General features: G+C 36.9%; 1 protein-coding gene across 2 annotated transcripts in view; it reads left to right on the top strand.

Annotated features, from left to right (window-relative positions):
- The window catches only part of rab41 (RAB41, member RAS oncogene family), a 13,981-nt gene extending 1,500 nt beyond the window's left edge, over positions 1 to 12,481 (top strand). Inside the window, exons 3-8 of one of the 2 annotated variants that reach the window (XM_067387397.1) lie at positions 1,627 to 1,680; positions 2,730 to 2,835; positions 5,907 to 6,018; positions 8,153 to 8,246; positions 10,592 to 10,658; positions 10,850 to 12,481. In XM_067387397.1, the coding sequence (XP_067243498.1) occupies positions 1,627 to 1,680; positions 2,730 to 2,835; positions 5,907 to 6,018; positions 8,153 to 8,246; positions 10,592 to 10,658; positions 10,850 to 10,914 (498 nt within the window). In that variant the 3' untranslated portion in view covers positions 10,915 to 12,481. Of the gene's footprint in view, positions 1 to 1,626; positions 1,681 to 2,729; positions 2,836 to 5,906; positions 6,019 to 6,288; positions 6,383 to 8,152; positions 8,247 to 10,591; positions 10,659 to 10,849 lie in introns of both variants that reach the window. The other variant, XM_067387389.1, reaches the window with a different exon arrangement.
- The last annotated feature ends 229 nt before the right edge of the window (positions 12,482 to 12,710 follow it).

The following is a 12,710-nucleotide window of genomic DNA, read 5'->3' as shown; positions in this document are numbered from 1 at the left end:
CAAAAATTAATTAATAGTTTTACATTTATTTTTATAAACAAAAAAATATGCTTTTAAATAAATGTCTTTTATGCTCACCAAGGCAGCATTTTTTAAATCAAAATGCAATAAAAACAGTACCATCATGAAATATTATTACAATTTAAATAACTGTTTTGTATTTAAATATATATTTTAAAATGTAATGTATTCCTGTGATGCCAAAGCTGAATTTTCAGCATCATTACTGCAGTCTTCAGTGTCACATGAATCTTCAGAAATCATTCTGGTATTCAGATTTGATGCTGAAGAAACATTTTTTTCTTAATATTAATATTGTGCTGCTTAAAGGGTTAGTTCACCCAAAACTGAAAATAATGTCATTTATTACTCACCCTCATGATGTTCCACACCCGTAAGACCCTTTGTTCATCTTCGGAACGCAAATTAAGATATTTTTGTTGAAATCCGATGGCTCCGTGAGGCCTGCGTAGCCAGCAATGACATTTCCTCTCTCAAGATCCTTTAATGTACTAAAAACATATTTAAATCAGTTCATGTGAGTACAGTGGTTCAATATTAATATTATAAAGCGACGAGAATATTTTTGGTGCGCCCAAAAAAACAAAATAACGACTTATTTAGTGATGGACGATTTCAAAACACTGCTTCAGGAAGATTCTGGGCATTATGAATCTTTTCTGTTGACTCATGATTCGGATTGCGTGTCAAACTGCTGAAATCATGTGACTTTGGTGCTTCGAACCGCTGATTCGACACGCTGATTCATTATGCGCCGAAGCTTCATGAAGCAGTGTTTTGAAATCGGCCATCACTATATAAGTTATTTAGTTTTTTTGGCGCACCAAAAATATTCTCATCGCTTTATAATATTAATATTGAACCACTGTACTCACATGAACTGATTTAAATATGTTTTTAGTACATTAATGGATCTTAAGAGAGGAAGTGTCATTGCTGGCTATGCAGGTGTCATAGAGCCATCAGACTTCAGCAAAAATATCTCAATTTGCATTCCGAAGATCAACGAAGGTTTTACAGGTGGGGAACGGCATGAGGGTGAGTAATTAATGACATTATTTTCATTTTTGGGTGAACTAACCCTATAATATTTTTGTGGAAACTGTGATGCTTTTTTTCAGGATTTGAAGTTCAAAAGAACAGCATTTATTTGAAATAGAAATATTTTGTACATCATAAAATTCAGTTTGATTTGATTCTGCTTGTCAGCAAGGATCAGATTATCATTCTTCAGATCTACTCAGACCATAGATTATTTTATTAATACAAGTCCAGCTGGCAAATAATGTTTCAGTAAAATTTATTTTACTTTGCAGTGCCCATTTTTAATTGCATTTGGTGCTTTGCAAGTGTTCAGCTCGTTCACATGTGTGCATGTGACACACATGAGAACCAATGGCTTCTGGTGTCATTGATTGCAGAACATTTGAATGAGAGCAAATTAGATTTTCAGTGAATAAGGACTGATTTTATTTTTTTAGTCACTATGCATTCAGTGTAAGGAAAAAAGCAGTATGAAAATTCTGCAAAATATATATATATATTCATTTTAATGGCTTGTACTTTACAATGTGCACCAAGTTAACTCATTGTTTCTCTCCATAGGCAACTATTGGTATAGACTTTCTGTCAAAAACCATGTACTTGGAAGACCGCACGGTAGGACGGAGATCCACATTTCTTGAATAATTTCCAAGGAGTCTCTGTGTGTCCAAGCCTTTTGTCTAAATTAAATGATAGCATGTTCATGTAAAGCATGATTTAGTTTAAATATTGACTATCAATGTTAGTACTAGTGTTATCGATGGTTTTGACACACACTGGCTCAAGTCATTCACCTTGATGTTTTCTGCTATCACCTGTAAGGTCTATAAAGCTCTATTCGGACGGGACTAGTTTTGTTTGAGTGATAATTCTTAACACCTGATGTCTGTGATTTCATTCACCGATTGGGATGGAACTAACATCTCTGTGTTTATTACAGAGGTGGGAGTGTGTGTTTTCTAGACATGGGCATTTTGGGGATTACATATTGATATAATTTCAATATATTTTTAAAACACTATTTAAATAAACTTCTTATGAGTTTATAGAAATTTACAATAAACCCACATAAGTGAGCAGAGACATCTAGACAAGTGTCTTACCTGACATTGATATTAAAATGGACAGTCTATGCATCCATATTAAAATGAAATGGACGCATGCGAAAGATTGGTGTGCAAGCGGTAATTCGGTTGCGTCAAAAAGCGTATGAGGTGAAGCATTGGTAGGCTATAATAGAATATCAGCAATCACAGACATTTGCATTCGGACGGGATTAGATGAGTTTGCCGAAAACAGTAGGTAATTTGCCCTGGAATTTTTACTGAGGATGTGTGAGACATGGCAGATTCGTACAGGAATAAAATCACAAAGTACGCCTGTGAAACACAAATTTCTCGTCCAAATAGGGCTTATGACATCTTTATTGATTTGAAGTCCACCAGGTGATTTCACTGTCTGTGTCACAGATTCATCACAGTTATCATTTGCGTAATTCCTCGCGCATGCTTTGTAGCTCATCACACTTATTTCATTAGTTTGTCATTCATTTTGATTTCACCTTTTTAAGTTTGGTTGTGTCTTTGTCCACCTCACCCCACTCTCTTCCATGGCTGGGTGCTGAATGGGTCCCCATGCCTGTTGTTCTGCATGGACGGTCATAGATTCGGCTACAGCTGTGGGACACTGCTGGGCAGGAACGCTTCCGTAGCCTCATTCCCAGTTACATCAGAGACTCAGCAGCCGCAGTGGTGGTCTATGATATAGCAAGTAGGTAGCTAGTGCTCCTGCTTCACCACATGGTGGGGTCAAAGTTGGGTACCGCTTGAGTAAATGGCACTCATGTATCTTTATAAGTGTGCTGGTTTATTTGAGCATTCCAGGTAAAGTTCAAGTAAGATGGGGAAAAATTCTTTAACAATGCGACGGAATAGTTCAACCAAAAATATAAACTCTGTCATAATTTTATCACTCTCATGTTGTTCCAAGCCTGTATACCTTTCTTTCTTTTAAAATATTGCTGACTTTTTGAATTGTCATCAGAATGCAATTGAGATCATTTAACCAGATGGTATTCTAAGGGCTTTTCACACTGCGCTTAACTCTGGGTTATAGTATTTATAAACACCGCTTTTAACCCCAGGTAAAGGAAAGTTTCACAATTGTATTTAGGAGCGGGGTTAGCACTGCTTTTGTGTTATTATCTCCGCATTGCGGTGCCAAACTTGTACGGTGTGAAACGATTCGGTGTTAGAATGTTACAGCTAGATGCTTAAGGCCCCCATATACTTCAAACGAAATCAAAGAATGAACTGGTGTGACATGATTTCGAACAAAATCAAGCCAAAAAGAAGTTCGTTTTGTGTTCTTTTTTGGGACTTTGAAATGGATTTGCCAAAGTGAACTCCAGGAAAAGTTACCATTGGTCCGTGACGATAACGTAATAAGAGGTGTGCTCTGAAGCTCTGCCTTCTTTCACATGGTACTCTTCTCTGACTCATTTGATCTGTCGAGTTTGTTGAAGTAAGATCTCCGCAGGTGAAAACATGAACACACTGAAGAGCCGCTTTATAGTACAAAATGAAGTCGTGCTTCTGATAAAACGAGACACTGACACTGTTTTTCATGTTTGATACTGTAAAGCTGCTTGCTTTTAAGCCATCTATTGTATAAAATGGCATATAAATAAATGTAATGTGACTTTACTGGAGTGCTAATTTGCAGAGCTCGTGCTAACTCACCCATGTTATTATGATCAGATGCTTTTCTTATGCTTTCTATTAAAAAAAAATCCTGTTTTTGTTGTTTATTTTGTTACTGAGAGGAAAGCGCGCATATTTACAAATTCATCTATCCGTCGCTCTCAGCAGTGTGGGCGGCGTCAGATGTTCGATTACAATATATCGCTGCTCACGTATTTCGAACTTCGTTTTACCCCTAAACGAAGAATGAAAAAGAACTTTAGCAACAGACAACCAATCACATACTCTTATTTCAGTCACGGAAACACTGCGCATTGTATATAAACAGTATATTCAGCTTTTGAGAGGAAAAATGTCAAATGCTGACAGAAAACATGAAAATTTGAGTGAAGAAGAGACCGTTTCATTTTTCCCTTTATAGTCCGATACATCCATTCAGAAAACTTGATAGTCGGCAATACGAGGATGCTGAATGCTAGAGCTAGCCTATGTAAACAGGTCGCCTGCTGCGTTTATCCAGTCAATGACACGGACACAGCAAATATGCAAATACGAACGTTAACCCAGGGTTTAGGGATGTATAATGTGAAACGCCCGCTAATGAATACCCAGAATTAATTATTAACCCCGGGTAAATTCTGAGCAGCGTGAAACGTGAAGCAAGATAACCCAGGGTTCCGTTTGTTGGGTTTGGAATGACCCAGGGTTAACTATTTCTAGTGTGAAAAGCCCTTTTGTTCCTAAAACATGATTAAATAAAAGACTGATTGGGGTTTTTCTGTAGTTGCTCCCTGATTACGGAGTTCTCCTCCACTGCATATTAAATCTTCCCTGATATTGGATGTTTGAAGACATCTTTTTAGTATGGTTTTTGACAGCTGAGCAGAGATAATTTAGAGTTAGTTTGTATTATTTAACTCATTTGGTGGAAAGCAATTTTAGATAAAATTTGTATAGTATTTTATTTTATTAAACACTAAAGGAGATGGTGTTTTTTTTTCTCCATACAATGCAAGTCAGTGTGGATCCAGTGTTTTGAACACCATTGACTTTTATTATATGGACAAATAAAGTTAAAACATTCTTCAAAATGCTTTCTTTTTGTGTTCCGCAAAAGAAAGAAAGTCATACATGTTTTGAACAACATAAGGGTGAGTAAATAGTAACAAAATTTCATTTTTGGGGTCTTTGAGTACAATTTGAGCTTTTAGAAATATATCAAAACCATAAAGCATGTGGTTTAGACTGAAAACATGTCCAGCAACACTTGTGCATAAGGAGTGCCATTTGCAAAGCATCTTGCAGAAAGCAGCGTCATTCTGAGAGCAGGAATGGAGAAATGCCTTCAGATGGTCTCTCAAATCATTCTTATGTTACTCTTTCCTAACAGTTTATGATGTGTAAGCACAGAAGCAAAAATTGGTCACTTCTGTAGGTGCATTTCTCCTTTTCCTTCATGTTGTGCTTCTTTGATGTTGTCCTTTTCTTCTAACCCTGCTCCTTTGCCCTATCCTCTCCTTATACCTTTTCTTTTCTCTGTTCTGCCTTTCTCTTTCCCCTGTTTTCTTTGCACACCACGGTTTGCTGGTCCTTCAGGTTCGGCTCCAGCTATGGGACACTGCAGGGCAGGAGCGCTTCCGCAGCCTCATTCCCAGCTACATCCGAGACTCCACTATTGCTGTGGTGGTATATGACATCACCAGTGAGTCTGAGCCTCACTCTTTGGGTCAGCAGGGATTTATGCCCTCAGGGCACAGTTAGCACGATTCAGCAGCTGCTCTAAGTCATGGCAGTTCATCTTAGTATGGTTGCTTGGGAACAATTATTTTTATTTCATTCAAATTAAATGAAAAGTAACTCAAACATGCTTCTCTTTTAACATTGATCTGCTGTTACTGAGCAAACTGAGCATCGAAATTACTTGTGCTTTAACTTAACCGTCCTCTGTTTTGTTGAACTTCATACTAACAGTCTGCTTTCACACTTTCTTCTAAGAAAGCTTGGCTTTGAAGTGAATTAAGTGTGGATTGACCACTGCCAATTTTGGATTAATCAATCAACGAAATCAGTTCCAACAGATCACAAGAGACATTTTTCCTCTTTAATAAGTCCGTCTAAAATTTTCCATCTGTTCTTCAGATCTCAACTCCTTCCAGCAAACCTCAAAGTGGATAGATGATGTCAGAACAGAGAGAGGAAGTGATGTCATCATCATGTTGGTTGGCAACAAGACAGACTTGGCTGATAAAAGGTAAAGTAATTTCGAAGAGTTTGATGAACACGTCTTTTGTTCATCCCTCAGACATCATGTTTTAAGCCCTTCACTATGTGTTATTTTTGTGTTCAGTTTTCTCCTTATTAATTTGAGTGTTATGTTGAATAATTTGTGCCATTGTTGCTTTTCTGTTCGGTCATATTTTCTCTTGTGTTGGTTTTATTTTTGATTTCCCATTACTACTTTTGTTTTTCATATCCATTCTAATTTGAACTTTGTCCACACCTCAACTATGGACTATGGCAGGCAAGTGTCAGTAGAGGCAGCAGAGAAAAAAGCCCGGGAACTGGGTGTGATGTACATAGAGACCAGCGCCAAAGCTGGTTATAACGTCAAACAGGTGGGTGACATGAAACGGCTGTAGCGTAGACCTAAGGGTTTTAACTTATATAACAGAATCTGTGGCATATTGTCGCTTTCCGCAGAAAATAATTGAGACTGTCCTTACATTGTAAAAATTAGCTAAATACACAATTACAGTAATACATTTACAGTAGAATCCTAGCAAACAAATGTGCAACATCTCAAATCTATATTTTAAATACTCTAATATTGCATATAATCGTAAAATGCATGCATGCAGTACCACTCACACAGAGGCCACTTTTAGCAGCTTTCTCTTGGTCGACGCCATGAATTTGCGTGACAATCTTGAACCTGAAATTTCAGCTTTCTGTCGAAACTTTTGCAGAAATTACTGAATTTTAAACACACATTTTTTTCGTAATAGAATCACATACCAAGCCTGTCAGTTGTTAATTACCCAAGGATACCACAAAGAAGCATGGCAGGAATGTGACATAACACCCACACCGATTCTGTCACCAGAATTCAGCAGAAAGCTCTGCAAATTTTCTTTGAATTGTGTCATTCACAAAGTTCTTTACATCTTCTTCCTCTTGTTTGGCCTTTTATTTAATATTTTGCCCTGTTGATTATACTTTCAGCTAACAATATATTCTTAGCTCAGCTTAACATTTTCATATCTAAATGAGTTTAAATCAGCTTATCTAAATCCATTCAGGTACCATTCGATGTCCCTCAAATCAGTTCAAAATATGTCAAAAGTCCACAAAGTATACATGGAGCTCTTCTGAAATTATTGTCTGTGGGAAGTCGATCAATTTGAAAGAATGCCACCGATGCGGTCTAGAGACAAAGGGATAGTTCACTCAAAAAACTGAAATTTCTGTCATTAATCACCTTTGTGTCATTCCAAATATGTACAACTATTTTTTTTCTTCCGTGAAACACAAAAGGAGATGTTTAGCAAAATGTATTTTTACTATACTAATATAAGTGGATGGAAAGGAGCAGCTCTTTTTGTGTTCTGCAGAAGAAAGATTGTCAAACAGGATTAAAAGGGTTAGTTAACCCATAAATGAAATTTATTACTTTTATTACTCACCCTCATGTCGTTCTGCACCTTCATTCATCTTCGGAACGCAAATAAAGATATTTTTGGTGAAATCTGAGAGGTTTACTTTATCCCCCATAGAAAGCAACATAATTGCCACATTCATAGTCCATGTGACTACAGTGGTTCAACCTTAATGTTATGAAGCGACCAGAATACTTATTTTAACAATGTCTTTAGTACTTTTCCGGACCTTGAATGTGGTAATTATGGCCTTACGGATGTAGAACGACATGAGTAATTAATAACAGAAATTTTATATTTGGTGAACTAACCCTTTAAATGACATGAGGGTGAGTAAATGATGACAGAATCTTCATTTATGGATGATCTCTTTAAGCTGAAAATAAACAAGGGATATTTCAGTGACCAAAGTGCCAATGACAATTTCATCACTTCCCTTGACAACAGGGTGTTTATTTTTGTTGTAGATTGTCCTCGAGTAACAAATGTGTTCTCTGTGAATGGCCTTTTGTTGAACTGCAGTGCAGTTGATCTCTTTTCAACATTACGATTTCAGCCATTTCTCAACTCTTCAACCTGTGTTGGGGTCCTATCAAAACACTAATTCCTCTTTTTTTCCCCTATTACTAATGTGAACTTTAGCCAGTCTCTGTCTCTCTCTTCTTCTTGATGCATTTCTTTTGTCTGTCTGTATTTCTTTCCTTTCCCCTCCCTGCTCCGGCCGAGCAGACAGATTACCACAGAGGAGGGCGAGCAGAGGGCTAAGGAACTGAATGTCATGTTCATTGAAACCAGCGCAAAGACTGGCTACAATGTCAAACAGGTAGAATCACTGAGAAATGAGGACCGCCCAGCCCCACCTTCCCTCCACCACTCTATCTTCTGCTTCCTTTGGTTTCTATCTTTCTCTGCCTCGCCCATCATTAGCCATTCTGCCCCCGCCTCACATTCACAGGTGTCCTGTGCTATCGGGCTGCTCTTTTGTGTTCTTGTTTTGTTGCTTGAAGTGCTCCTCGTGTACTGTGTCACAGATGTCCTTTGCATGTTGGCCAAGCATCACTAGAATGATTTTTCTCTATGTGCTGTGTTTTAGCAATTCACAGACTTGATGTAGACATTTCATTTGTGCATTGTGCTTTTTAATAGCATATTGTATTGTTTTTTATTGATGGAATTAGTGGATCATGTTTTAACGTTTTTAATGCAAGTGTCATCAGAAATGACCTCTTTTTTACCTCCCTACCCACTGGGAGTTAAAATTGGTTTTAAATAGGAGAGACTGGGGATAGTTGCACATGAGGAAGTTGAACACTATTGTTCAAAAGTTTGCATTAAAAGCAAGAATGCATTAAATTGATCAAAAGTGACAGTAAAAACCTTTGCTGTTTTACAAAATATTTCAAATAATTGCTGTTGTTTTGAACCTGCTGTTCATCAAAGAATCCTGATCTGATGAAAATATTAAGCAGCGCTACTGTTATCTACATTGATCATACAGAATTTTAAAATCCCTTTTTTATTGGGTACCAGGTCACTGTGGAATTCCAGGGAATGATAAAGCAGATGCTGCAACAAAGGAGGCTTCATCTTCAGAGCTCAAAAAATGCCCAATTCCAACTTCAGACCTCAAAACTATTAGAGACATTTATATCATCAAGAAATGGCTAGCTGAATGGGATCAGTGTAATAGAAACAAACTTTACAAAATCAATCCTGTGGTCGGTGGAAAACGTGTCCATATAAAAAAATCGCTGGGACCGTTGTCTACACTGGCCACTCCAGACTAACCCATACGTTTTTGTTAATAGCTGAAGATCCTCCTTTATGCACCTCTTGTCAGAGTCCTTTATCGCTGAAGCATATTTTGATGGACTGTGATGGCTTGAACTTTACTTTTCAGTAACATTACATTTTTTTCAGTAATTTTCAGTACATTTTTTAGATTTTCACAGTTTTGTTTTCAAAACTTGCATTTCAGTGTAATATTTTTGTAATACTGGTTGGGTAAGTTATATTTTGAGTATTTTATGAAGTTTTAAGTTTTCTCTTTTATTTCATATATTGTAATTATTTTTACAACTTAAAGGGCCGTGCAAGCTTTCACAATGCAATGCTATTAAAAACTGTTAAAGGCTTTTCAAGTACATTTAAACAGTAAAACACCTATGCAACAACAAAACAACTAATGAAAGAGCAAAAATAAACAATAAAAATATCAAACTCTTGTTTTGGCCAAAAGATATTGTAATTAAATGGTTAGTTCACCCAAAAATGAAAATTCTGTCATTAATTACTCAGCCTTATGTTGTTTCACACCCATAATATCTTCATTTCGGAACACAAATTAAGGTATTTTTGATGAAATCTGGGAGGTTTCTGACCTCCCTATAGACAGCTATTTAATTACCACTGTCAAGGCCCAGAAAGGTAGTAAACACATCATTAAAATAGTCCATGTGACTACAGTGGTTCAACCTTAATGTTATAAAGTGACAAGAATACTTTAAAAAAAATAACTACTTTATCCAACAATTCTCTTTCCTCTCATTCTACACTGTGCGCAAAAACAAACGCACTACAATGTAAACAAAGTATTCTCTTCGCTTCATAAATTTAAGGTTGAACCACTGTAGTCAGTTTCTGGGCCTTGAAAGTGATAATTAAATTGCTGTCTTTGGAGGAGTCAGAGAGCTCTCGGATTTCATCAAATATATTGTAATTTTTTGTTCCGAAGATGAACGGTCTTACGACATGGGGGTGAGTAATTAATGACAGAATTTTCATTTTTGGGTGAACAAACCCTTTGATTACAAAATCTTTTGGCCAAAACAAGAGTTTGATATTTTTGTTTATTTTTGCTATTTCATGAGTTTTTTTGTTGTTGCATAGGTGTTTTACTGTTTAAATGTACTTGAAAAGCCTAAAACAGTTTTAAATAGAATTGCATTGTGAAAGCTTGCTCTATATATTGACAATATGCCACAAAATATTGTCACAAAAAGGTTGTGTGGTGTTACAACTAGCCCCAGTCTCCCCTAATTATAATATATATATATATATATATTTTTTTTATTATTTATTTATTTATTTTTTTGTATTACATTAAACCTGCATTAATTTATATACATTTGGCAGGTTTTTAAGTAATGAACTTTCTTTTTTTTCTAGCTGTTTCGTCGTGTTGCTGCAGCTTTGCCTGGAATGGATAGTACACCAGAGAAAAGCAAAGAGGACAGTATCCTTTACATGCACCGTAAATATGCCAATAAAAGGAGTCGGTTTGTCCACAACAGCGTGATGGCAGGAGATGCTTGTCTGCCAGGGTTTTTGACTTCTGGAAATGAATGAAAAATAATCCAAGGGTAAAAACATGCTTATTCAGATGATCCAGTCTCTCAGTAACTAATCCTTAACCTAAACTTTCAGTGATCGACATCAAACTGGAGAAGCCTCCAGAGCTGCCCGTTACCGAGAGCAGCTGCTCGTGCTAGTAACCACCCTCGTCCCTCACCAGGCCCTGCGTCCCCCTCACTCGACCCCCTCACACACAAACAGCTTGCCTCTCAGTGGTCACTCGCTCCTCTCACGGCCCCGTGTCATGAGCGGAGAACCTTTTCTTTCTCTTCGACTCAGTGACTTTTCAGAGTAACCTTGTGGATGTGCTATTACTCTGTATTAAAATGGATTCCAAAAATACATTATATTAATAATGAAAAAAGTAAAATCACAGCATAGATTAAATGCTAAAACCATTCAGATTCTCATCTGTTCTGGCTGCATGGCATTATATGGGATTGCAGACTGACAAAAGCTCATATGCTCTTAAGTTTTCACACATCAGTGCCATCGTAGTCGTTGTGAAGTTTCAGAGCTGGCTGATGTCATGATTTTAAGCCTTTTTTGCCTTCTTTTTTAATTTCACTGGAGGAAGAACTTGACATTATTGAGCTGAGAGGCTGTTACTGATTCATATGATTTTTAATTTTTCTTTTTACATGAACATTACACTATTTTGTTTGTGTTTTTGGCAGAAGTTATTTAAAAGAAAGATACAGAAGGTCTCTTCGATTTCGAAATTATTGTCGTGAAATATCACCATGAACACAATATTCTGTATAATTGGATGTTTTCATGTTTAAATATGGTATTAGGGACCAGATATCATTTAAAGGTTGCTTTGTTTAAAGGAAATATACATGTACGGCCAAAAAATTTTTAGCAGTTTTGTTTGTGACAAGTCTCATTCTGGCCAGGCTAATTTTATACTGGAATCTTTGGAGGGTTGCATGGAAGTAGAATGTAACATTCTTAGAAAAGGGAAAATTCCTATTTAATTTCGTTAAAATTCAAAACCTAAGATATTTAATGACTTATCCACGGCTGTAGTCACAAAACCTAACGTTAATTGTAAAAACGTGTATGTACTAACGAAACTATCGTAACACGTCGCTCTGAGCTCGGATATGGAAAGCATCAGTAATTCACACTAATTTCTGCTCATTTTCTGCCTTGTTTTTGCTGCGCAAGTGTAGGAACAGCATGCAGTTTAGAGACCGTTTAACACAAAATGCCTTGCTTGTTTTGTTGTCATGGTGCACCAAATCAGGCCACAACGCTGTGGTTTGCTCGAGCCTATTAACTGCATAGAGCTAATGAGGTTTTGTTAAACAGGACATTTAGATTTCTTCCTTCAACACAGCTATTGCTTAGTGTACAGACACGTCTTGGTATTGCTCGTCGTAAGACTGTTGGTTTCATGTGTTTATTTATTATCTCACTAGTTAGTGATACAATGTGTTGTATGCTTGACGGGAATGGCAGTTCGCAATGTGTGGGAATCAAAGTTTGATGTATAATTTGCATTTCTGCCTGGCTACTGTATCACAGAGACCTAGTCGTGTCACTATCGTGCCACTATTAAAGACTTTCACGCCCCATCTGTAATGCTGGGTTTCAACAGTATAGCTTGAATGGGCTTTTATTTGCTGGAGAGGTATCGCCGAATCCCCCAGCACTGTCGCTTTTCCTCTCATTCAACTGTAAACCGACAAATCCTTTCATCAGACTTAAAAAGGGCATCAAGTGTGTTTTAAACATTAACATTTAATATGGTTTGATATGTAGGAATCAAAATAAATAAGAGTGAAAACCCTCCTGAACAGCTCTATCACGTGTCACTGACTGAATACTCAGTTGTGTGCTATTCTGAAGTGTGTTGGTCTGTTTGAAATACGCTGTCTACTAGTGTTTAGCAAAGTTTGTGTGACAAAGTACTATTATTATATGC

Source organism: Chanodichthys erythropterus, chromosome 1 (genome assembly GCF_024489055.1).
Source record: "Chanodichthys erythropterus isolate Z2021 chromosome 1, ASM2448905v1, whole genome shotgun sequence".
NCBI classification, from domain to species: Eukaryota; Metazoa; Chordata; class Actinopteri; order Cypriniformes; family Xenocyprididae; genus Chanodichthys; species Chanodichthys erythropterus.
The sequence above is the reverse complement of the archived record's forward strand: the minus strand, read 5'-3'. Positions and strand labels throughout refer to the sequence as shown.